This window comes from Coregonus clupeaformis, chromosome 1 (assembly GCF_020615455.1).
Source record: "Coregonus clupeaformis isolate EN_2021a chromosome 1, ASM2061545v1, whole genome shotgun sequence".
Classification (NCBI taxonomy): domain Eukaryota; kingdom Metazoa; phylum Chordata; class Actinopteri; order Salmoniformes; family Salmonidae; genus Coregonus; species Coregonus clupeaformis.
The window spans coordinates 65,156,806-65,181,034 of record NC_059192.1 but is presented as its reverse complement, the minus strand read 5'-3'; the positions used below and the strand labels follow the sequence as shown (position 1 = coordinate 65,181,034).

Below are 24,229 nucleotides of genomic sequence, written 5' to 3'. Positions count from 1 at the left end.
CTTGAGTTTCTGCCTATAGGAAGGGAGGATCAAAATGGAGTCGTGGTCAGATTTGCCGAAAGGAGGGCAGGGGAGGGCCTTATAAGCATCCCAGAAGTTCGAATAGAAATGGTTGAGAATTTTAGCTGCCCGAGTACAACAGTCGATATGTTGATAGAACTTCGGCAGCCTAGTCCTCAAAAATGGCTTGAGGGGGGATATACACGGCCGTGACTATAACCGAAGAAAATTCTCTTGTGAAATAATACGGTCTGCATTTGATTATGAGGTATTCTAGGTCGGGTGAACAAAAGGACTTGAGTTCCTGTATGTTACTACAATTACACCATGAGTCGTTAATCATGAAACACACACCTTCGCCCTTCTGCTTCCCGGAGAGATATTTATTTCTGTCTGCGCGATGAACTGAGAACCCATCTGGCTGGACCGATTCTGACAGAATATCCCCAGAGAGCCATGTTTCTGTGAAACAATGTATGTTACAGGCCCTGATGTCTCTCTGGGAAGAAATCCTTGCCCTGAACTCGTCGACTTTGATATCCAAAGACTGAACATTAGCGAGTAGTATACTTGGAAGCAGTGGGTGGTGTGCGCGCCTCCTAAGTCGAACAGCAGGCCGCTCCGAGTGCCTCTCCTCCGCCGGCGATGTTTTGGGTCAGCCGCTGGAATCAGTTCAGTTGCCCTGGGGAGAGCAAACAAAGGATCTGCTTCGGGAAAGACGTATTCCTGGTCGTAATGCTGTTAGTTCTGGTGAGTTACCGCCGCTCTGATATCCAATAGTTTTTCCCGGCTGTATGTAATGATATAAAACACTTTCTGAGCTAATAATGTAAAAAATAATACATAAAAAAACTAAATATGGCAAAGTTTCCTAAGAGCTAGTCGCGAGGCTGCCATCTTCGTCGGCGCCAAATACATCACAGACCAGACCAGAGGGGAGACACACTCACAGACCAGAAGGCAGACACTCACAGACCAGACCTGAGGGGAGACACACTCACAGACCAGACCAGAGGGGAGACACACTCACAGACCAGACCAGAGGTGAGACACACTCACAGACCAAACCAGAGGTGAGACACACTCACAGACCAAACCAGAGGTGAGACACACTCACAGACCAGAGGAGACACACAGCTAGAGCTAATACAAAAACACAGAGTCAAATATTATCATATCAACCATACAGGTAAGAGGCCAATAATATCATATCAACCATACAGGTAAGAGGCCAATATTATCATATCAACCATACAGGTAAGAGTCAAATATTATCATATCAACCATACAGGTAAGAGGCCAATAATTTCATATCAACCATACAGGTAAGAGGCCAATATTATCATATCAACCATACAGGTAAGAGGCCAATATTATCATATCAACCATACAGGTAAGAGGCCAATATTATCATATCAACCATACAGGTAAGAGGCCAATAATATCATATCAACCATACAGGTAAGAGGCCAATAATATCATATCAACCATACAGGTAAGATGCCAATATTATCATATCAACCATACAGGTAAGAGGCCAATAATATCATATCAACCATACAGGTAAGAGGCCAATAATATCATATCAACCATACAGGTAAGAGGCCAATAATATCATATCAACCATACAGGTAAGAGGCCAATAATATCATATCAACCATACAGGTAAGGCTAACACACTGACAGACAGCTGAAACAGGTGCAAAGAGACAAACCCACTGTACCTTTCATTACACCCCTTCAGTATCAGAGAGGGGAACAGAATTGGGAACACACACCAACATTCAGCAACCGCAGTGCTTGCTGAGCCTCATACTGCAGATAATCTGACCCCTGAGCAAGGAATCCTCCTGCACTCCTAGGCCTGTGTGTTGATATGATTGGCCTCCTCCTGCACTCCTAGGCCTGTGTGTTGATATGATTGGCCTCCTCCTGCACTCCTAGTCCTGTGTGTTGATATGATTGGCCTCCTCCTGCACTCCTAGGCCTGTGTGTTGATATGATTGGCCTCCTCCTACACTCCTAAGCCTGTGTGTTGATATGATTGGCCTCCTCCTGCACTCCTAGTCCTGTGTGTTGATATGATTGGCCTCCTCCTGCACTCCTAGGCCTGTGTGTTGATATGATTGGCCTCCTCCTACACTCCTAAGCCTGTGTGTTGATATGATTGGCCTCCTCCTGCACTCCTAGGCCTGTGTGTTGATATGATTGGCCTCCTCCTGCACTCCTAGGCCTGTGTGTTGATATGATTGGCCTCCTCCTGCACTCCTAGGCCTGTGTGTTAATATGATTGGCCTCCTCCTGCACTCCTAGTCCTGTGTGTTGATATGATTGGCCTCCTCCTGCATTCCTAGGCCTATGTGTTGATATGATTGGCCTCCTCCTGCACTCCTAGGCCTGTGTGTTGATATGATTGGCCTCCTCCTGCACTCCTAGGCCTGTGTGTTGATATGATAGGACTCTGTTTGGGTGTATTGGCTGTGAGTGACTGTCCTACTCTATGTACGTGGGTGAGATCGAAAGAGACAGAATCAGGAAGAGAGACAAAGAGAGAGCGAGAGAGCGAGAGAGAGCGAGAGAGAGCCAGAGAGAGCCAGAGAGAGCCAGAGAGAGCCAGAGAGAGCCAGAGAGAGCCAGAGAGAGACAGAGAGAGACAGAGAGAGACAGAGAGAGACAAACTGGTGAAGAAAGTGTAGGAGAGGAATTCCAGAATCCATCTGGGACCAGTCCAGTCCAGGTCTTTCCTGTAGTTCTGACTGTTCTGCTGTGGCTCAGGCACTTCATACTAAGCTTGGGCGAGATAAATATATATATACCTTTTGGGTTGGGGGCAGGGGTGAGTGCTCCACCACTGCTTATAACTATCAGTTCAGTATAACTATAAGAAATCTAAGATATGTCAAATAAATGATATCCAGCTCAGGGTTCCAGCTATGCATCTGGTTTGCTAGATGTCAAGATCAAGCTTCTTGGTTACAGCAGGGACATCCCTGTTGCTTAAATTTTTTAAAATAAAAATAAATAAAAAAATTGAAATTGTGTGCACTTCCGGTGATACCGTATACAAAAACGATATGAAAATCTGGATACCGTCCAAACCTACTTTATACCAGCCAATGAACAGGTATGATGGGTGGGTGTGTGTCTGTGTCATGCCTAAGGAGTACTCTAGTGGGAAACACTGACTGTCAGTGTGACAGAGAGGGAGAGGACAGAGAGAGAGAGAGAACAGAGAGAGAGAGAACAGAGAGAGAACAGAGAGGGAGAGAACAGAGAGAGAGAGAGAACAGAGAGAGAGAGAACAGAGAGAGAGAACAGAGAGAGAGAAAGCAGAGAGAGAGAGAGAACAGAGAGAGAGAGAGAACAGAGAGAACAGAGAGAACAGAGAGTGAGAACAGAGAGAGAGAGAAAACAGAGAGAGAACAGAGAGAGAGAGAGAACAGAGAGAGAAAACAGAGAGAGAGAGAGAAAACAGAGAGAGAGAGAACACAGAGAGAGAGAGAGAACAGAGAGAGAGAGAGAGAGAGAGAGAGAACAGAGAGAGAGAGAGAACAGAGAGAGAGAGAGAGAACAGAGAGAGAGAGAGAGAGAGAGAGAGAGAGAGACAGAGAGAGAGAGAACAGAGAGAGAGAGAGAGAGAGAGAGAGAGAGAGAGAGAGAGAGAGAGAGAGAACAGAGAGAGAGAGAGAGAGAGAGAACAGAGAGAGAGAGAGAGAACAGAGAGAGAGAGAGAGAAGAGAGAGAGAGAGAGAAGAGAGAGAGAGAGAGAGAGAGAGAAAGAGAACAGAGAGAGAGAGAGAAGAGAAGAGAATAGGGTGACTGCAGCGGAGGCCCACACAGAGAAGCTATTGTCCCACAAGACAGAATGTGTGTCATATCAGAGAAAGACATGCACACACATCATGTCTGACCCCAGGGCTGTGCCGTACACAGTGTACAATTCTAACCATTCATCCTCAGACCATCCAACTAAGACTGTCTGATTTCTAGATGAGTTTCTCTCCCTCAGTAATACACACACACACACACACACACACACACACACACACACACACACACACACACACACACACACACACACACACAGTCCCTCAGTAAAGGCCTCAGCACGCTTCAGTTCGGCTGGCGCCTATCCGAACCGAACAAGTGTGTTCGCATACTCCCTTAGAAGTCCTATTGTACACACAAACACATCCCTGCTACCAACGCACTCGCACACAAATACAAACACACACGTCAGATCCACAGGCCTGACTCCTCTCCATGTCGTCAGATCCACAGGCCTGACTCCTCTCCATGTCGTCAGATCCACAGGCCCGACTCCTCTCCATGTCGTCAGATCCACAGGCCCGACTCCTCTCCATGTCGTCAGATCCACAGGCCCGACTCCTCTCCATGTCGTCAGATCCACAGGCCCGACTCCTCTCCATGTCGTCAGATCCACAGGCCCGACTCCTCTCCATGTCGTCAGATCCACAGGCCCGACTCCTCTCCATGTCGTCAGATCCACAGGCCCGACTCCTCTCCATGTCGTCAGATCCACAGGCCCGACTCCTCTCCATGTCGTCAGATCCACAGGCCCGACTCCTCTCCATGTCGTCAGATCCACAGGCCCGACTCCTCTCCATGTCGTCAGATCCACAGGCCCGACTCCTCTCCATGTCGTCAGATCCACAGGCCCGACTCCTCTCCATGTCGTCAGATCCACAGGCCCGACTCCTCTCCATGTCGTCAGATCCACAGGCCTGACTCCTCTCCATGTCGTCAGATCCACAGGCCTGCCTCCTCTCCATGTCGTCAGATCCACAGGCCCGACTCCTCTCCATGTCGTCAGATCCACAGGCCCGACTCCTCTCCATGTCGTCAGATCCACAGGCCCGCCTCCTCTCCATGTCGTCAGATCCACAGGCCCGCCTCCTCTCCATGTCGTCAGATCCACAGGCCGACTCCTCTCCATGTCGTCAGATCCACAGGCCCGACTCCTCTCCATGTCGTCAGATCCACAGGCCCGACTCCTCTCCATGTCGTTAGATCCACAGGCCCGACTCCTCTCCATGTCGTCAGATCCACAGGCCCGACTCCTCTCCATGTCGTCAGATCCACAGGCCTGACTCCTCTCCATGTCGTCAGATCCACAGGCCTGACTCCTCTCCATGTCGTCAGATCCACAGGCCTGACTCCTCTCCATGTCGTCAGATCCACAGGCCTGACTCCTCTCCATGTCGTCAGATCCACAGGCCCGACTCCTCTCCATGTCGTCAGATCCACAGGCCCGACTCCTCTCCATGTCGTCAGATCCACAGGCCCGACTCCTCTCCATGTCGTCAGATCCACAGGCCCGACTCCTCTCCATGACTCAGATCCACAGGCCCGACTCCTCTCCATGTCGTCAGATCCACAGGCCCGACTCCTCTCCATGTCGTCAGATCCACAGGCCCGACTCCTCTCCATGTCGTCAGATCCACAGGCCTGACTCCTCTCCATGTCGTCAGATCCACAGGCCTGACTCCTCTCCATGTCGTCAGATCCACAGGCCTGACTCCTCTCCATGTCGTCAGATCCACAGGCCTGACTCCTCTCCATGTCGTCAGATCCACAGGCCTGACTCCTCTCCATGTCGTCAGATCCACAGGCCTGACTCCTCTCCATGTCGTCAGATCCACAGGCCTGACTCCTCTCCATGTCGTCAGATCCACAGGCCTGACTCCTCTCCATGTCGTCAGATCCACAGGCCTGACTCCTCTCCATGTCGTCAGATCCACAGGCCTGACTCCTCTCCATGTCGTCAGATCCACAGGCCTGACTCCTCTCCATGTCGTCAGATCCACAGGCCTGACTCCTCTCCATGTCGTCAGATCCACAGGCCTGACTCCTCTCCATGTCGTCAGATCCACAGGCCCGACTCCTCTCCATGTCGTCAGATCCACAGGCCCGACTCCTCTCCATGTCGTCAGATCCACAGGCCCGACTCCTCTCCATGTCGTCAGATCCACAGGCCCGACTCCTCTCCATGTCGTCAGATCCACAGGCCCGACTCCTCTCCATGTCGTCAGATCCACAGGCCCGCCTCCTCTCCATGTCGTCAGATCCACAGGCCTGACTCCTCTCCATGTCGTCAGATCCACAGGCCTGCCTCCTCTCCATGTCGTCAGATCCACAGGCCTGACTCCTCTCCATGTCGTCAGATCCACAGGCCTGCCTCCTCTCCATGTCGTCAGATCCACAGGCCCGACTCCTCTCCATGTCCGGCACTACAGCCCTCTGATTTTAGCATCTATCACTTGTTTTCCACATGGCCGCCCTGGGACAACATGGCCGCCCTGGGACAACATGGCCGCCCTGGGACAACATGGCCGCCCTGGGACAACATGGCCGCCCTGGGACAACATGGCCGCCCTGGGACAACATGGCCGCCCTGGGACAACATGGCCGCCCTGGGACAACATGGCCGCCCTGGGACAACATGGCCGCCCTGGGACAACATGGCCGCCCTGGGACAACATGGCAGCCCTGGGACAACATGGCAGCCCTGGGACAACATGGCTGCCCTGGGACAACATGGCTGCCCTGGGACAACATGGCAGCCCTGGGACAACATGGCTGCCCTGGGACAACATGGCTGCCCTGGGACAACATGGCTGCCCTGGGACAACATGGCTGCCCTGGGACAACATGGCAGTCCTGGGACAACATGGCCGCCCTGGGACAACATGGCCGCCCTGGGACAACATGGCTGCCCTGGGACAACACGTCACACCTTCCAGGCTGTAGGGCAGACAGAGAAACTGAGGAAGAGGGAGTAAAAGAAGGAGAAAGAGGGTGCTCCATGTGATATACTGGAGGGAAGAAACTACTGGAAAATATCTGACAGAGAGAGAGATTTTTCCCTCAGATTACACAGACCCACAAAGAATTCGAAAACAAACCCAATTTTGATAAACTCTCATATCTATTAGGTGAAATACCACAGTGTGTAATCCCAGATTTGTGAACTGTTGCCACAAGAAAAGGGCAACCAGTGAAGAACAAACACAATTGTAAATACAACCCATATTTATGTTTATTTATTTTCCCTTTTGTACTTTAACTATTTGCACATCGTTACAACACTGTATATAGACATAATGACATTAGAAATGTCTTTATTATTTTGGAACTGTGAGTGTAATGTTTACTGTACATTTTTTCTTATTTATTTCACTTTTGTTTATTATCTGTTTCACTTGCTTTGGCAATGTTAACACATGTTTCCCATGCCAATAAAGCCCCTTGAATTGAAATATGAGAGAGAGAGAGAGAGAGAGAGACCGAGACACAGAGAGACAGAGACCGACAGACAGAGAGACATAGAAACATAGAGACAGAGTCTCTCTATGTCTCTCTGTCTCTGTCTGTCTCTCTGTTTGTCGGTCTCTCTCTGTCTCTCTGTCTCTCAGTCTACACTCAGAGAGAGACAGAGAGACCGAGAGAAAAAGACAGAGAGAGACAGAGACAGAGAGAGAGAGAGAGACAGAGACACAGAGAGACAAAGAGAGAGAGAGACAGAGAGAGACAGAGAGAGACAGAGAGAGACAGAGAGAGACAGAGAGAGACAGAGACAAAGAGAGAGTCTCTCTGCCTCTCAGTCTACACTCAGAGAGAGACAGAGAGACAAAGTAAGAGGCTGGAAGAAGGAAGAAACTAGCACCCATTTCAGACATATTTTTTTTACAGGTAATATACCACATCTTCTAAGGCAATGTGTATATGACAGACTTTCAAACAGCCCCTTAGTTACCACTTATTTGCAGGGTAACTGGCAAACTGGGAGGGGTGGGGAGGGGAGGAGGGGTTAAACCATGGGGGCTGTTTGTAGTTCAAATTAGGTGTTAAACAACGGAAGTGTTAGGGAATTTACCTACAAAAAAAGAGAACCATTCACACAGACCCTATTTCTGTATTTTGGTTAAATGGAAAATGCAGGAATCATGACCAGGTCTTTATGTGGCTTTTAAGTGGCCATGTTTTATACCCCCTCCCCCTTTCAGATATACCAACAAGCAGGCAACAAGAAGCAGACATTGGTCAATTAGTGGGATTTGGGTCTGTGTATTAAAGGCATATATCTGACAGAGACAAGTCTCATCATTATCAGATTCATTCTGGGGGAAAGAAATCTATCCAGACCTTCAGGAGATTCAGGACGCATAGTGGAGTGTGTGTGTGTGTGTGTGTGTGTGTGCAGTACTGTGATAGACACATACACACTCACATGCAGACACACAAACACACACTCCCTCCACCTTCTCTTGCACCACATGAATCAAGGCAGAATGTCCCCATTTGACACAACTGAAGACAGAGACAAGAAAGTGTTTTTTTAAAAAGAGAAAGAGGGGATGAGAGAATGAGAGAGAGAGAACGAGAGGGAACAAGAGAACGAGAGCGAGAGAGAATGAGAGAGAGGAGGAGAGAGAGAGAACGAGAGAATGAGAGAGATAACGAGAGAGAGAACGAGAGAGAGCGAGAGATAACGAGAGAGAGAGAATGAGAGAGAGCGAGAGAGAACGAGAGAGAGAACAAGAGAGAGAACGAGAGAGAGAGAACGAGAGAGAGAACGAGAGAGAGAGAGAACGAGAGAGAGAGAGAGAACGAGAGAGAGAGAGAGAGAACGAGAGAGAGAGAGAGAACGAGAGAGAGAGAGAGAACGAGAGAGAGAGAGAGAACGAGAGAGAGAGAGAGAACGAGAGAGAGAGAGAGAACGAGAGAGAGAGAGAACGAGAGAGAGAGAGAGAGAACGAGAGAGAGAGAGAGAACGAGAGAGAGAACGAGAGAGAGAGAACGAGAGAGAGAGAGAACGAGAGAGAGAGAGAGAACGAGAGAGAGAGAGAACGAGAGAGAGAGAGAACGAGAGAGAGAGAAAACGAGAGAGAGAGAGAAAATGAGAGAGAGAACCAGAGAACGAGAGAGAGAGAGAACGAGAGAGAACGAGAGAGAACAAGAGAGAACGAGAGAGAGAGAACAAGAGAGAGAGAACGAGAGAGAGGAGAGAGAGAGAGAAGAAAGAGAGTGGGGGAGAGCAGGGGCTTAGATATCTCTAGGAGTCTACACTCAGCAGGCAAGCAGACAAAGAGGATGTGGTAACTGGAAGTGGAGGGCGTGACAGGATACTGTAGTTAACTATCTGTAGTCTCAGAGGAAGTACTTCAGATATTATATTACACTGCTTTTTCTGTGTGTCACAGAAAGGGAGGAACAGGAAGAGAAGAGAGGTTGGGGGTGGTGAGGTAGAGAGAGAGGCTGAAATGTATAGGGAAGAGATTGGAAGGGAGGATGGTTGGGGGTAGAGAGAGGCTGAAATGTATTCTCTCTCTCTCTCTAATTCAATTCCATTTAAATTCAATGTAAGGGCTTTATTGGCATGGGAAACGTGTTAACATTGCCAAAGAACGGTAAGCATAGAAAGGGGGGGTTTAAATATAATTTTTTTACCCCTTTTTCTCCCCAATTTCGTGGTATCCAATTGGTAGTTACAGTCTTGTCCCATCGCTGCAACTCCCGTACGGACTCCGGAGTGGCGAAGGTCGAGAGCCGTGCGTCCTCCGAAACACGACCCTGCCAAGCCGCACTGCTTCCGCACTGTTTAACCCGGAAGCCAGCCGCACCAATGTGTCGGAGGAAACACCGTACATCTGGCGACCGTGTCAGCGTGCACTGCGCCCGGCCCGCCACAGTAGTCACTAGTGCGTGACGGGACAAGAACATCCCTGCCGGCCAAACCCTCCCCTAACCTGGACGACGCTGGGCCAATTGTGCGCCGCCCCATGGGTCTCCTGGTCGCGGCCGGCTGCGAAAGAGCCTGGACTCGAACCAGGATCTCTAGCGCCACTCGGTGCATAATGCATCTTTAACAGTAAAATATAACAACAGCCTAATTGTCAACCCAAATTTCATGACAGTAACTGAATTAGGTTCCACTTAAAAATATCTTGAATTATGCATTCCACATTATTTATTGAATACCACCTCAGTACTCTATGACACAGTTGTTAATAAAGCTGTGAATTACATTATACGAGGATTACTATTTTTTTCTACTGCGTGACGCCGCAATTTTTTTTTGGGTGCGACCAAATCATGGGCTGGTGTCACCAACGGAAGAAGTTAGTGGCACCAGTGCCACCAGAGGAAAATGTTAGTCTGGAGCCCTGGAGTATGTTGCCGTGTTGGCAGTGTGTGTGTGTGTGTGTGTATGCTGAGTGCTACGGGGCCATACTAGACCCTTGACCCCCAGACACAGAAATAACAGCAGAGATATAGACCCAACACACACCACTCAGAGTAAGAGGTGGTGAAACAGAGCCAACAACGGAGTGGCTGTATTAGAGAGTCGAGTGAGGAGTCAAGCACCTCTCTGATCAGTGTGTGTGTGTGTGTGTGTGTGTGTGTGTGTGTGTGAGTGAGTGAGTGAGTGAAAGAGAGCGAGAGAGAGCGAGAGAGAGCGAGAGAGAGAGAGCGAGAGAGAGAGAGAGAGAGAGAGAGCGAAAGAGAGCGAAAGAGAGCGAAAGAGAGCGAAAGAGAGAGAAAGAGAGAGAAAGAGAGCGAAAGAGAGAGAGAGAGAAAGAGAAAGTCAATATGGTTTCTGCTGAGTCTCTTCCTCTTCCTCTCTGACTGGCTCTCTGGCTTCTGTAATGGAAATGTTTCTTTTATTGAGATTTAGCTATAAAAACCTATTTTATTGGCCCCATTCTGACACAGCAGACCTTCAGACTGGCAGTCTGTAGAGAGACCAGTAGAGATAGAAACTGGAAGTCTGTAGAGAAACTAGAAGAGACAGAGACTGGCAGTCTGTATCTAGTAAAGAATAATGGTCCATTCTAAATCAAAACTAATTTCACACACATTATTTAGAATATGTAAAGACAAGATTAAATTAAGAATGATCACTTGTGAATGATGCCCAGTCTAAGGCAGGAAACAATGCCTTTATTTTTTTCTAATCATAGTCACACCTCTCATGTAGCCCAGCTCATAGGCCTAGATGTTTTGATAAGGTTTGTATCAAAACTAAAGTGGCCAAATAACTTCTTAAAATTAAGCACATTCATTCGCTTTACAACCGGTGTAGAACTGGAATACATAGGCGGCGCCTGAGTTTCAAGTTTGGGGAAGATCATTTTTCACCATAAAAATGCACCTTTACAATAAAGCATTACATACTTAAAATCGCATTTGCGGTCACTTTTGAGAACAGCGTTTTCCCACTAATTGATTGCATTTTGGAACATTTGCGCATATAGCCTACTGCCGTGTGCGCATTGCTGCGCTTATAATGGGAAGAAATAGCCTAATAGTTTATCAACATTTGAAGCTAAACGTTCTGAACTGTTGCATCAGCCTCATTGCTTTTAATAGTATTTTTTGATGCGAGTGGTTGTATTAATTTGGGATCCATCGCATCCCACAACTGTCCCAGAGTATGTTTGGAATATTTATTTCTCGCACAGAAGGACAAGTTGACCAATAGAATAGGTCGACGTTTGTACTATGGGGGATAGTAGATTGACATAGGCTAGTGCTTTTGCTGTTCGTTAGGCCTACTCATCTTGTTGGATGGTAAATGTGGACAGTTCTTCTAACATCGGAATTGGAGAAGAGGGACGTGGACAGTTGCGTCCCCGATTAGTCCGTCTCCACTTCGGAGCTGAGATGCCTGTTAGAAGGACCTGATCACGTGACAGGCATTGGCTAATAAGAATCGAGATATCTGAGAGAGACATGTGAGTGAGAGGTGCTTCGGAGCACGGCGATTGGCAGCCGGGAATTATAATGATTATATTTAGCCCGAGGGCACAACGGCCACAAAAAAGGCATGGATTTTTTAAGGGGCATTACGGCCACACAAGGGGGATGCCGCCGGGAAATTTGAGGCATTATCAAGTGCTTGTCAAATTGTGAATGAGAGACTGATGAAGTGTGTGCAGCCTGCACAATAAACAAATCAGAGCTCATGCCTTTAACGCAACTCTTTCAAATAATCATTAGTCTCATCATACAGCCTTAGAATGAATAAAAAATCTAAACATATAGCCTAACATTTGTATCACAACTAAAGTTGCATAAATAACTCTAAATTAAGCATATAGGAGGACCTGTTTCTTTGTTAACCGCTCAACACAGAATAGCCGCATGTGCGCACACCCTCGGAAATCGTTTGGAGAAAATATCCTTTCTATTTTATCCAGCTATGTTCAATTGTATTATTCATACTATAAAATAATGCCACGGAATTCTAAGCAAATCTTGTCTGCTAAATGAACTAGTGTAGCCCACAGCCATATGGCATAGCCAGATCAGGACCTAACATAAGGACAACTCAGAGTATGCTATTCTGTTCTTCTGAAATAGACTACGTTTTCTTCATATCATGTTTCTTTAGACCTATCTAAAATAAATAACTGATTGATTGTGAAGGTGTAGGCTATATTACATGGATTTATTAGACTTTTTAAATGTAGATGTTCCAAAGGTCTGCATCAGTGGCTTGCAGGCTATGCGTGGAAGCCATGAGATGCCAAACTTGTTTATATTAATTATCAGTAAATTACCGTGAGACCGGCAGTTATTGGCTGACAAAATGTCCTGACCACCACAGCTCTGGCTACGTCTCACATGCTGAAAGACAGATGACTCTTAGGAACACATGCTAGCCATACGACAGACACAATGTCCCAGCCATAAACAGCTTGCAGCCCCCCCCCACAAACTCACAGTAAATATATGAATTTCCCTGCTGTAAGTATGACGTAGCCTATGTGTTGCCTGTGTGAGAGAGAGAAACTGACAGATGGCAGGGGAGTCCAGAGTGAGACTCACTTCTCAAACACTCATAGCCCTCTTTAATCCCTTCCCGAGTCTGTCTGTCTGTCTGTCTGTCTGTCTGTCTGTCTGTGTGTGTGTCTGTGTGTGTGTAAGACAGAGAGAGCTGGTAGCAGTTAGTGGGTTAAAGGCTGTGTGTTGATGCTGATTGAGAGGCTGTGTGTTGATGCTGATTGAGAGGATGTGTGTTGATGCTCAGATTGAGAGGCTGTGTGTTGATGCTCAGATTGAGAGGCTGTGTGTTGATGCTCAGATTGAGAGGCTGTGTGTTGATGCTCAGATTGAGAGGCTGTGTGTTGATGCTCAGATTGAGAGGCTGTGTGTTGATGCTCAGATTGAGAGGCTGTGTGTTGATGCTCAGATTGAGAGGCTGTGTGTTGATGCTCAGATTGAGAGGCTGTGTGTTGATGCTGATTGAGAGGCTGTGTGTTGATGCTGATTGAGAGGCTGTGTGTTGATGCTGATTGAGAAGCTGTGTGTTGATGCTGATTGAGAGGCTGTGTGTTGATGCTCAGATTGAGAGGCTGTGTGTTGATGCTCAGATTGAGAGGCTGTGTGTTGATGCTCAGATTGAGAGGCTGTGTGTTGATGCTCAGACAGAGTGCTCCTGACATTGTGCTCTCCCTCAGAACCAGTTAAGTGTAAACACCATGAGAAGAGAGGGAGAAGAGAGAGAGAGCAAAAACAATTTATCTGGAGGGAGTGCAAGGCAGCTGGATATGGTGAAGCTTACAAACAGGACTGGTGTGTGTGTGTGTGTGTGTGTGTCTCCATTATGACTGGCCAGCACTGCAGATTTAGTCTATTCTTTCTGAATAAGATTCTAAAACAGTGGGAATCATCCTTCTTATGTTGCCGGTACCCCGTGTATATAGCCAGGTACCCCGTGTATATAGCCAGGTACCCCGTGTATATACAGTGGGGGAAAAAAGTATTTAGTCAGCCACAAATTGTTCAAGTTCTCCCACTTAAAAAGATGAGAGAAGCCTGTAATTTTCATCATATGTACACATCAACTATGCCAGACAAAATGAGGAAAAAAATTCCAGAAAATCACATTGTAGGATTTTTAATGAATTTATTTGCAAATTATGGTGGAAAATAAGTATTTGGTCAATAACAAAAGTTTCTCAATACTTTGTTATATACCCTTTGTTGGCAATGACACAGGTCAAACGTTTTCTGGAAGTCTTCACAAGGTTTTCACACACTGTTGCTGGTATTTTGGCCCATTCCTCCATGCAGATCTCCTCTAGAGCAGTGATGTTTTGGGGCTGTCGCTGGGCAACACAGACTTTCAACTCCCTCCAAAGATTTTCTATGGCGTTGAGATCTGGAGACTGACTAGGCCACTCCAGGACCTTGAAATGCTTCTTACGAAGCCACTCCTTCGTTGCCCGGGCGGTGTGTTTGGGATCATTGTCATGCTGAAAGACCCAGCCACGTTTCATCTTCAATGCCCTTGCTGATGGAAGGAGGTTTTCACTCAAAATCTCACGATACATGGCCCCATTAATTCTTTCCTTTACACGGATCAGTCGTCCTGGTCCCTTTGCAGAAAAACAGCCCCAAAGCATGATGTTTCCACCCCCATGCTTCACAGTAGGTATGGTGTTCTTTGGATGCAACTCAGCATTCTTTGTCCTCCAAACACGACGAGTTGAGTTTTTACCAAGAAGTTATATTTTGGTTTCATCTGACCATATGACATTCTCCCAATCCTCTTCTGGATCATCCAAATGCACTCTAGCAAACTTCAGACGGGCCTGGACATGTACTGGCTTAAGCAGGGGGACACGTCTGGCACTGCAGGATTTGAGTCCCTGGCAGCGTAGTGTGTTACTGATGGTAGGCTTTGTTACTTTGGTCCCAGCTCTCTGCAGGTCATTCACTAGGTCCCCCCGTGTGGTTCTGGGATTTTTGCTCACCGTTCTTGTGATCATTTTGACCCCACGGGGTGAGATCTTGCGTGGAGCCCCAGATCGAGGGAGATTATTAGTGGTCTTGTATGTCTTCCATTTCCTAATAATTGCTCCCACAGTTGATTTCTTCAAACCAAGCTGCTTACCTATTGCAGATTCAGTCTTCCCAGCCTGGTGCAGGTCTACAATTTTGTTTCTGGTGTCCTTTGACAGCTCTTTGGTCTTGGCCATAGTGGAGTTTGGAGTGTGACTGTTTGAGGTTGTGGACAGGTGTCTTTTATACTGATAACAAGTTCAAACAGGTGCTATTAATACAGGTAACGAGTGGAGGACAGAGGAGCCTCTTAAAGAAGAAGTTACAGGTCTGTGAGAGCCAGAAATCTTGCTTGTTTGTAGGTGACCAAATACTTATTTTCCACCATAATTTGCAAATAAATTCATTAAAAAATCCTACAATGTGATTTTCTGGAGAAAAAAAATCTCAATTTGTCTGTCATAGTTGACGTGTACCTATGATGAAAATTACAGGCCTCTCTCATCTTTTTAAGTGGGAGAACTTGCACAATTGGTGGCTGACTAAATACTTTTTTCCCCCCACTGTAGCCAGGTACCCCGTGTATATAGCCAGGTACCCCGTGTATATAGCCAGGTACCCCATGTATATAGCCAGGTACCCCGTGTATATAGCCAGGTACCCCGTGTATATAGCCAGGTACCCCGTGTATATAGCCAGGTACCCCGTGTATATAGCCAGGTTATCATTACTCACTGTGTATTTATTACTTTTCCGGCCGAGACAGTGTTTCGGAAGACGCATGGCTCTCGACCTTTGCGTCTCCCGAGTCCATAAAAAGAAATGGTGCACTACGTAGGGAATAGGATTCATCACAGGGAAGAGAAAAGGTCAAAAACAACACTGTCTATTTTACATCTGCAGGACGTAAAGAGACATACATTATAGCCCAATCTGGTCTGTTATATCAGACACCCAGGGTCATGTCTGGTCTGTTCCATCAGACACCCAGGGTCATGTCTGGTCTGTTATATCAGACACCCAGGGTCATGTTGGGTCTGCTCTATCAGACACCCAGGGTCATGTCTGGTCTGTTATATCAGACACCCAGGGTCATGTCTGGTCTGCTCTATCAGACACCCAGGGTCATGTCTGGTCTGTTTTATCAGACACCCAGGGTCATGTCTGGTCTGTTATTTCAGACACCCAGGGTCATGTCTGGTCTGTTATATCAGACACCCAGGGTCATGTCTGGTCTGTTATATCAGACACCCAGGGTCATGTCTGGTCTGTTATATCAGACACCCAGGGTCATGTCTGGTCTGCTCTATCAGACACCCAGGGTCATGTCTGGTCTGTTTTATCAGACACCCAGGGTCATGTCTGGTCTGTTATTTCAGACACCCAGGGTCATGTCTGGTCTGTTATATCAGACACCCAGGGTCATGTCTGGTCTGTTATATCAGACACCCAGGGTCATGTCTGGTCTGTTATATCAGACACCCAGGGTCATGTCTGGTCTGTTATATCAGACCCCCAGGGTCATGTCTGGTCTGTTATATCAGACACCCAGGGTCATGTCTGGTCTGTTATATCAGACACCCAGGGTCATGTCTGGTCTGTTATATCAGACCCCCAGGGTCATGTCTGGTCTGCTATATCAGACCCCCAGGGTCATGTCTGGTCTTTAAATATCAGACACCCAGGGTCATGTCTGGTCTGTTATATCAGACACCCAGGGTCATGTCTGGTCTGTTATATCAGACCCCCAGGGTCATGTCTGGTCTGTTATATCAGACACCCAGGGTCATGTCTGGTCTGCTCTATCAGACACCCAGGGTCATGTCTGGTCTGTTATATCAGACACCCAGGGTCATGTCTGGTCTGCTCTATCAGACACCCAGGGTCATGTCTGGTCTGTTTTATCAGACACCCAGGGTCATGTCTGGTCTGCTATATCAGACACCCAGGGTCATGTCTGGTCTGCTCTATCAGACACCCAGGGTCATGTCTGGTCTGTTATATCAGACACCCAGGGTCATGTCTGGTCTGCTATATCAGACACCCAGGGTCATGTCTGGTCTGCTATATCAGACACCCAGGGTCATGTCTGGTCTGTTATATCAGACCCCCAGGGTCATGTCTGGTCTGTTATATCAGACACCCAGGGTCATGTCTGGTCTGCTATATCAGACACCCAGGGTCATGTCTGGTCTGTTACATCAGACACCCAGGGTCATGTCTGATCTGTTACATCAGACACCCAGGGTCATGTCTGGTCTGCTATATCAGACACCCAGGGTCATGTCTGGTCTGCTCTATCAGACACCCAGGGTCATGTCTGGTCTGTTTTATCAGACACCCAGGGTCATGTCTGGTCTGTTATTTCAGACACCCAGGGTCATGTCTGGTCTGTTATATCAGACACCCAGGGTCATGTCTGGTCTGTTATATCAGACACCCAGGGTCATGTCTGGTCTGTTATATCAGACACCCAGGGTCATGTCTGGTCTGTTATATCAGACCCCCAGGGTCATGTCTGGTCTGTTATATCAGACACCCAGGGTCATGTCTGGTCTGTTATATCAGACACCCAGGGTCATGTCTGGTCTGTTATATCAGACCCCCAGGGTCATGTCTGGTCTGCTATATCAGACCCCCAGGGTCATGTCTGGTCTTTAAATATCAGACACCCAGGGTCATGTCTGGTCTGTTATATCAGACACCCAGGGTCATGTCTGGTCTGTTATATCAGACCCCCAGGGTCATGTCTGGTCTGTTATATCAGACACCCAGGGTCATGTCTGGTCTGCTCTATCAGACACCCAGGGTCATGTCTGGTCTGTTATATCAGACACCCAGGGTCATGTCTGGTCTGCTCTATCAGACACCCAGGGTCATGTCTGGTCTGTTTTATCAGACACCCAGGGTCATGTCTGGTCTGCTATATCAGACACCCAGGGTCATGTCTGGTCTGCTCTATCAGACACCCAGGGTCATGTCTGGTCTGTTATATCAGACACCCAGGGTCATGTCTGGTCTGCTATATCAGACACCCAGGGTCATGTCTGGTCTGCTATATCAGACACCCAGGGTCATGTCTGGTCTGTTACATCAGACACCCAGGGTCATGTCTGGTCTGTTACATCAGACACCCAGGGTCATGTCTGGTCTGCTATATCAGACACCCAGGGTCATGTCTGGTCTGTTATATCAGACACCCAGGGTCATGTCTGGTCTGCTATATCAGACACCCAGGGTCATGTCTGGTCTGTTACATCAGACACCCAGGGTCATGTCTGATCTGTTACATCAGACACCCAGGGTCATGTCTGGTCTGCTATATCAGACACCCAGGGTCATGTCTGGTCTGCTATATCAGACACCCAGGGTCATGTCTGGTCTGTTATTTCAGACACCCAGGGTCATGTCTGGTCTGTTATATCAGACACCCAGGGTCATGTCTGGTCTGCTATATCAGACACCCAGGGTCATGTCTGGTCTGCTATATCAGACACCCAGGGTCATGTCTGGTCTGCTATATCAGACACCCAGGGTCATGTCTGGTCTGTTATATCAGACACCCAGGTTCTGTCGGTTCAAGAGATTAATTGTGGAAGAACTGAAAGATGACTGACCGCATTGGGAGGGAGAGACGGGGATAGAGAGACGGGGAGAGGGGGATAGAGAGAGAGATGGACAGAGGGGGATACAGAGACGGAGAGAAGGGGTTAGAGAGACAGAGAGGGGGGATAGAGAGAGAGATAGAGAGCGATAGAGAGCGATAGATGGGGACAGAGAGAGATAGAGACAGAGAGAGGGGGATAGAGAGAGATAGAGGGGATAGAGACAGAGAGAGGGGGATAGAGAGAGATAGAGGAGATAGAGAGAGACGGAGAGAGGGGGATAGAGAGACGGAGAGAGGGGGATAGAGAGACGGAGAGAGGGGGATAGAGAGACGGAGAGAGGGGGAGAGAGAGACGGAGAGAGGGGGAGAGAGAGACGGAGAGAGGGGGATAGAGAGACGGAGAGAGGGGCATAGAGAGAGACGGAGAGCGGGGGATAGAGAGACGGAGAGAGGGGGATAGAGAGACGGAGAGAGGGGGATAGAGAGACGGAGAGAGGGGGATAGAGAGAGAGGGAGAGGGGGATAGAGAGACGGAGAGAGGGGGATAGAGAGAGAGGGGGATAGAGAGACGGAGATAGAGAGACGGAGAGAGGGGGATAGAGAGACGGAGAGAGGGGGATAGAGAGACGGAGAGAGGGGGATAGAGAGACAGAGAGAGGGGGATAGAGAGACAGAGAGAGGGGGGATAGAGAGACAGAGAGAGGGGGATAGAGAGACAGAGAGAGGGGGATAGAGAGACAGAGAGAGGGGGATAGAGAGAGAGGGGGATAGAGTGACAGAGAGAGGGGGATAGAGAGACGGAGAGAGGGGGATAGAGAGACGGAGAGAGGGGGATAGAGAGACGGAGAGAGGGGGATAGAGAGACGGAGAGAGGGGGATAGAGAGACGGAGAGAGGGGGATAGAGAGACGGAGAGAGGGGGATAGAGAGAGACGGAGAGAGGGGGATAGAGAGACGGAGAGAGGGGGGATAGAGAGACAGAGAGAGGGGGATAGAGAGACGGAGAGAGGGGGATAGAGAGACGGAGAGAGGGGGATAGAGAGACGGAGAGAGGGGGATAGAGAGAGACGGAGAGAGGGGGATAGAGACAGAGAGAGGGGGATAGAGAGACGGAGAGTGGGGGATAGAGAGAGAGGGGGATAAAGAGAGAGAGGGGGATAGAGAGACAGAGAGAGGGGGATAGAGAGACAGAGAGAGGGGGATAGAGAGACGGAGAGAGGGGGATAGAGAGACGGGGATAGAGAGACAGAGAGAGGGGGATAGAGAGACAGAGAGAGGGGGATAGAGAGACAGAGAGAGGGGGATAGAGAGACAGAGAGAGAGAGGGGGGGATAGAGAGAGACGGAGAGAGGGGGATAGAAAGAGAGGGGGGATAGAGAGACAGAGAGGGGGATAGAGAGAGAGAGAGACAGAGAGGGATAGAGAGAGACAGAGAGGGGGATAGAGAGACAGAGGGGGATAGAGAGACGGAGAGAGGGGGATAGAGAGACAGAGAGAGGGGGATAGAGAGACGGGGAGAGGGGGATAGAGAGACGGAGAGAGGGGGATAGAGAGACAGAGAGAGGGGGATAGAGAGACGGAGAGAGGGGGATAGAGAGAGACGGAGAGAGGGGGATAGAGAGAGACGGAGAGAGGGGGGATAGAGAGAGAGAGAGGGGGATAGAGAGACGGAGAGAGGGGGATAGAGAGAGAGGCGGATAAGAGAGAGAGGGGGATAGAGAGACAGAGAGAGGGGGATAGAGAGACGGAGAGAGGGGGATAGAGAGACAGAGAGAGGGGGATAGAGAGACAGAGAGAGGGGGATAGAGAGACGGAGAGAGGGGGATAGAGAGACAGAGAGAGGGGGATAGAGAGAGAGGGGGATAGAGAGACAGAGAGAGAGAGGGGGGATAGAGAGAGACGGAGAGAGGGGGATAGAGAGAGAGGGGGGATAGAGAGACAGAGAGGGGGATAGAGAGAGAGAGACAGAGAGGGATAGAGAGAGACAGAGAGGGGGATAGAGAGACAGAGGGGGATAGAGAGAGAGAGAGAGAGAGGGGGGGATAGAGAGGGAGAGGGGGGATAGAGAGAGAGAGAGACGGAGAGGGGGATAGAGCGAGAGGATAGATACGGAGATAGAGCGAGAGAGACAGAGAGAGGGGGACAGAGAGATGGGGAGAAAGAGACAGAGAGAGGGGGAGAAAGAGACGGAGAGAGGGGGAGAGAGGGAGAGAGAGACGGAGAGAGAGGATGTGTGTGGCTCTGCCACCCCATTATTCAGAGTGTTAAGCTAACTGACCACACTTCAGCCATGGGAAATATCACATGTGAAAAGTCACACATGCACCTCTCTCTGACACACACACACACACCTTGCCAGGGCTGCAAGCTACATCCCACCGCGCCAGGGTTGGGAAAGGTGTGTGTGACTATACACTGAGAGGACAGCTTATTAGGTACACCTATCTAGTACCGGGTCGGACCCCTCTTTGCCTCTAGAACAGCCCGAATTCTTCGAGGCATGGAAACGTTGCTCACTTGGTATCAAGGGAACTAACGTGTGACAGGAAAACATTCCCCACACCATTACACCACCAGCCTGTACCTGTTTGTGGGCCGCCTGTTAGCTTGCACACTCAAAGTCGCTTAGGTCACTCGTTTTGCCCATTCTAACATTCAAAATCGTACACTAACAGTCTGCCTGCTTTATATAGCAAGCCACAGCCACGTGACTCACTGCCTGTAGGCGCGAACCATTTTCAAGAACGGGGTGGTGTACCTAATAAACTGGCCACTGATTGTATGTGTGGCTAAGTGAGTAATCTGGAAGAAAGTATGGTTTACTGTTTAATTGGGAAAGAAATTAGAGAAGCCTTGAGGCTTTCTAGAGAAGACAATCAAACACACCTCTGAGAGGCTTTCTAGAGAAGACAGTCAAACACACCTCAGAGGCTTTCTAGAGAAGAGAGTCAAACACACCTCTGAGGGGCTTTCTAGAGAAGAGAGTCAAACACACCTCTGAGGGGCTTTCTAGAGAAGAGAGTCAAACACACCTCTGAGAGCACAACAAACTGTTCTGACTGTAGCTCATCTCCTCCCCTCCCATCTCCTCACTCTTAGAGATTTTTGTCATGCCATTCTCCAACACGTTAACATCTGTCCCGGATCGCAGGCCTGTTAGGCATGTTAGTCATGCCAGTGGCCCAGGGCACGCTACTATTGAAACATATCTGCAGGTTATGTCCCAACTCTCCTGTCTATTTACTTACCTAAACACTACAATACTCACTACTAGCCATTACTGTGTGTGTGTGTGTGTGTGTGTAGTCTATGGCCCAACTCACCATTTCTTTGTGGATTCCACCATCAACTCCTGATAGGAAGCCACGAACTGAAACTTGGACGCATGTTTCCCCACACGTTGTAATCTTTTCCACACCGATGCCATGATATTTATTTAGGGGGAAAGGATCGTTTGTGTATTACTTGTCCCGTGCTGGGGTTTCCTTTCGTCGATTTCAGTCCCACTCACTTGAAAGTTTAAACGTATCCAAACAAATCCAAGCTGTTGCTTAGATACATAGTTAATATTTTACCAGGAAAATAGAAAACGGGGCACAATCCAAAGTCAACGGTTTCTCTCCCGGTGGTGGCGACATGACTTCAAAAACATCCCGAAAAAAACGACTGAAGGCTCGTGGAATCTCTGCCGTGGTGGCTGTCACATCTGACGGTGTGCATGGTGGTAAAAGTAGTGAAAAATAACTTTACAGAATAATAAAAATTTAGGTAATCCTTATCCTTTGTCTCGAAAAACCTAAATAGGAGAAAGGGACAGAGTTATAAGCAACGTTGGAGGGAGAGCGGGGGGGCTGCCTGCTGCAACGAACACACTGGAAATTGTGCAGTAACTGCGGCTTGTGTGTCACAACACACACGGACAAAGGTGAAACGATATACAAGCAGTATGGGCAAATCAGCATCATAATAACTGTTAGACTGCTATTGCATTACTACTGTATTTGGATTACGATAACCGAAACGCAAGACTTTCATCATAGCTTGTGGATCTCGGATCTTGGTTTGGCCACTCCACATTCCACTCCACATTCCTTGGGGTAGACCACACCATAACACGTCAGAATGTCATAAAACTGAAACTATACTACCTGTATTAGATTTTAGCTAGAAGACAGTTATATTTGTTTAATCATCAGCAGATGCATCATGTATTTGACCTCATGCGTTATCCTTGCAAAACAATATAAAATCGACAGATAACTAGCTAACTTTACATTGTCACCTAGCAAAGCAATACATGACCCATATGATGACTATTGCCCGGCAATAAACAGTCTTCTTGACTAATATAAATATAGCTAACGAAAAGTGTCATACAAATAAGGACTAGCTACCAGAGAAAAAAACTGGCGGTGACGTTACAGGGCTATCCCCTGGCTTCATTGTGTGTGGCATTCCAGAACACCGAGTCCCATTGAAAAACTCTAATAAGTGACAAGCTGGTGGTGGCCGCTACATTGTAGCTCAATCAGTGATTACTATCTGTCACGTTTCGAGTTACAATACTTGATAGCTACATAGGTAGCTAGGTAGCTAACAGTAGATATATAGAAATTGAATACATATTCTAGCTAAAGGAAAGCAATACATAACCTGGGATAGGTCCACACGGACACAGAATGGAGAGAGTTCCAGGTGTAGTTAGTTAGGTAGTTTAAATCTAGGCTTCAGCCAATGGATATCTAGCTAACGTTAGCTTGTTATCTTAGCTACCTAACTAGCTAATAAGATAGACAATAGCTAAATAAATGGGACTTGAACGGGAAACCTAAAAGCTAGCCATAACATGCTACTCGGTTAGCTTGCAACAAGCATTGACTGAAACTTAAAACTGGGGCTGGTTTACCGCACAATCCGCTAGCTATCTCGCCTACTAACTAGCCGCACTGAACCAATCGGAATTACAATTTTGCTGCGTCTAGCGTATCTAGCTATCTACCTGCTTGCCAACACAACGCTAGGACTGAAACGAGTAGCTAACATGTGTGATAGCTACTTACCTTTAAATATCCACTAAAACTGTTCAGCTAAAAAGCGATCTATCTAATTATCACCTAGCATTGCAGCGGTACCAGCCACTCAGCTAGCAAGTGCTAGCCATCATAACATGGAAAACACAGCGGAAATAGTTGTCCGGACCGCCAGCAAACAGGATTCGGGGCGTCCTCCCAGGTGAGAAGAGAAGCTACGTGAAGATTAGCTCAATTTCAAGACGACAGATGGATTTGTGGTTGTAGACAAAAAGTATTCCAACCCTGGCGTAAAATTCCAACAACCTATTTTTACTGACACAGTCCACACTCACCCTTCCATAATTTTTTCCCTACACTGGAGGACTTGTGTTACCGTTACGTTATGCCTGGAAGAAACGCCCCCGGGAGCCTACCATTGGTCCATTCCGTGTGTCATCTCTGGAGTGTTGAATGATTCATGAGGTCTCTTTGAATTGGTCGAATGACAAATCAATCAAATACGTTTCATCACAGCTCTGAGTACAGTAAATTATAAATAGTAAATAGTAAATAGTATGCCATTTAGCAGACGCTTTTATCCAAAGCGACTTACAGTCATGGGGGCCCCGTACTGAAACAAAGTCTCATTTTATTGGTCGATGACAACTGACACTGGGAACAAATTGTTCACATAATTGTGACTTACCTGTGGAGGTTCGAAATGTGAATCTAACCTTTTTTAGTTTTAGTTTCAGGTACCAATGAGGATGAGAATGGGGTCTAGGGTTAGGGTTAGG

The 24,229-nt window shown here is 47.9% G+C and overlaps 1 protein-coding gene across 1 annotated transcript in view; it reads right to left on the bottom strand.

Moving 5' to 3' along the window:
* Window positions 1–23,844, bottom strand: part of ehbp1 (EH domain binding protein 1) — a gene marked incomplete at its 3' end in the record, with an annotated part of 223,343 nt that extends 199,499 nt beyond the window's left edge. The window contains 2 exon segments of the mRNA XM_045215207.1: window positions 21,744–22,216; window positions 23,481–23,844. Coding sequence (XP_045071142.1) covers window positions 21,744–21,847 — 104 coding nt within the window.
* Between the last annotated feature and the right edge of the window lie 385 nt (window positions 23,845–24,229).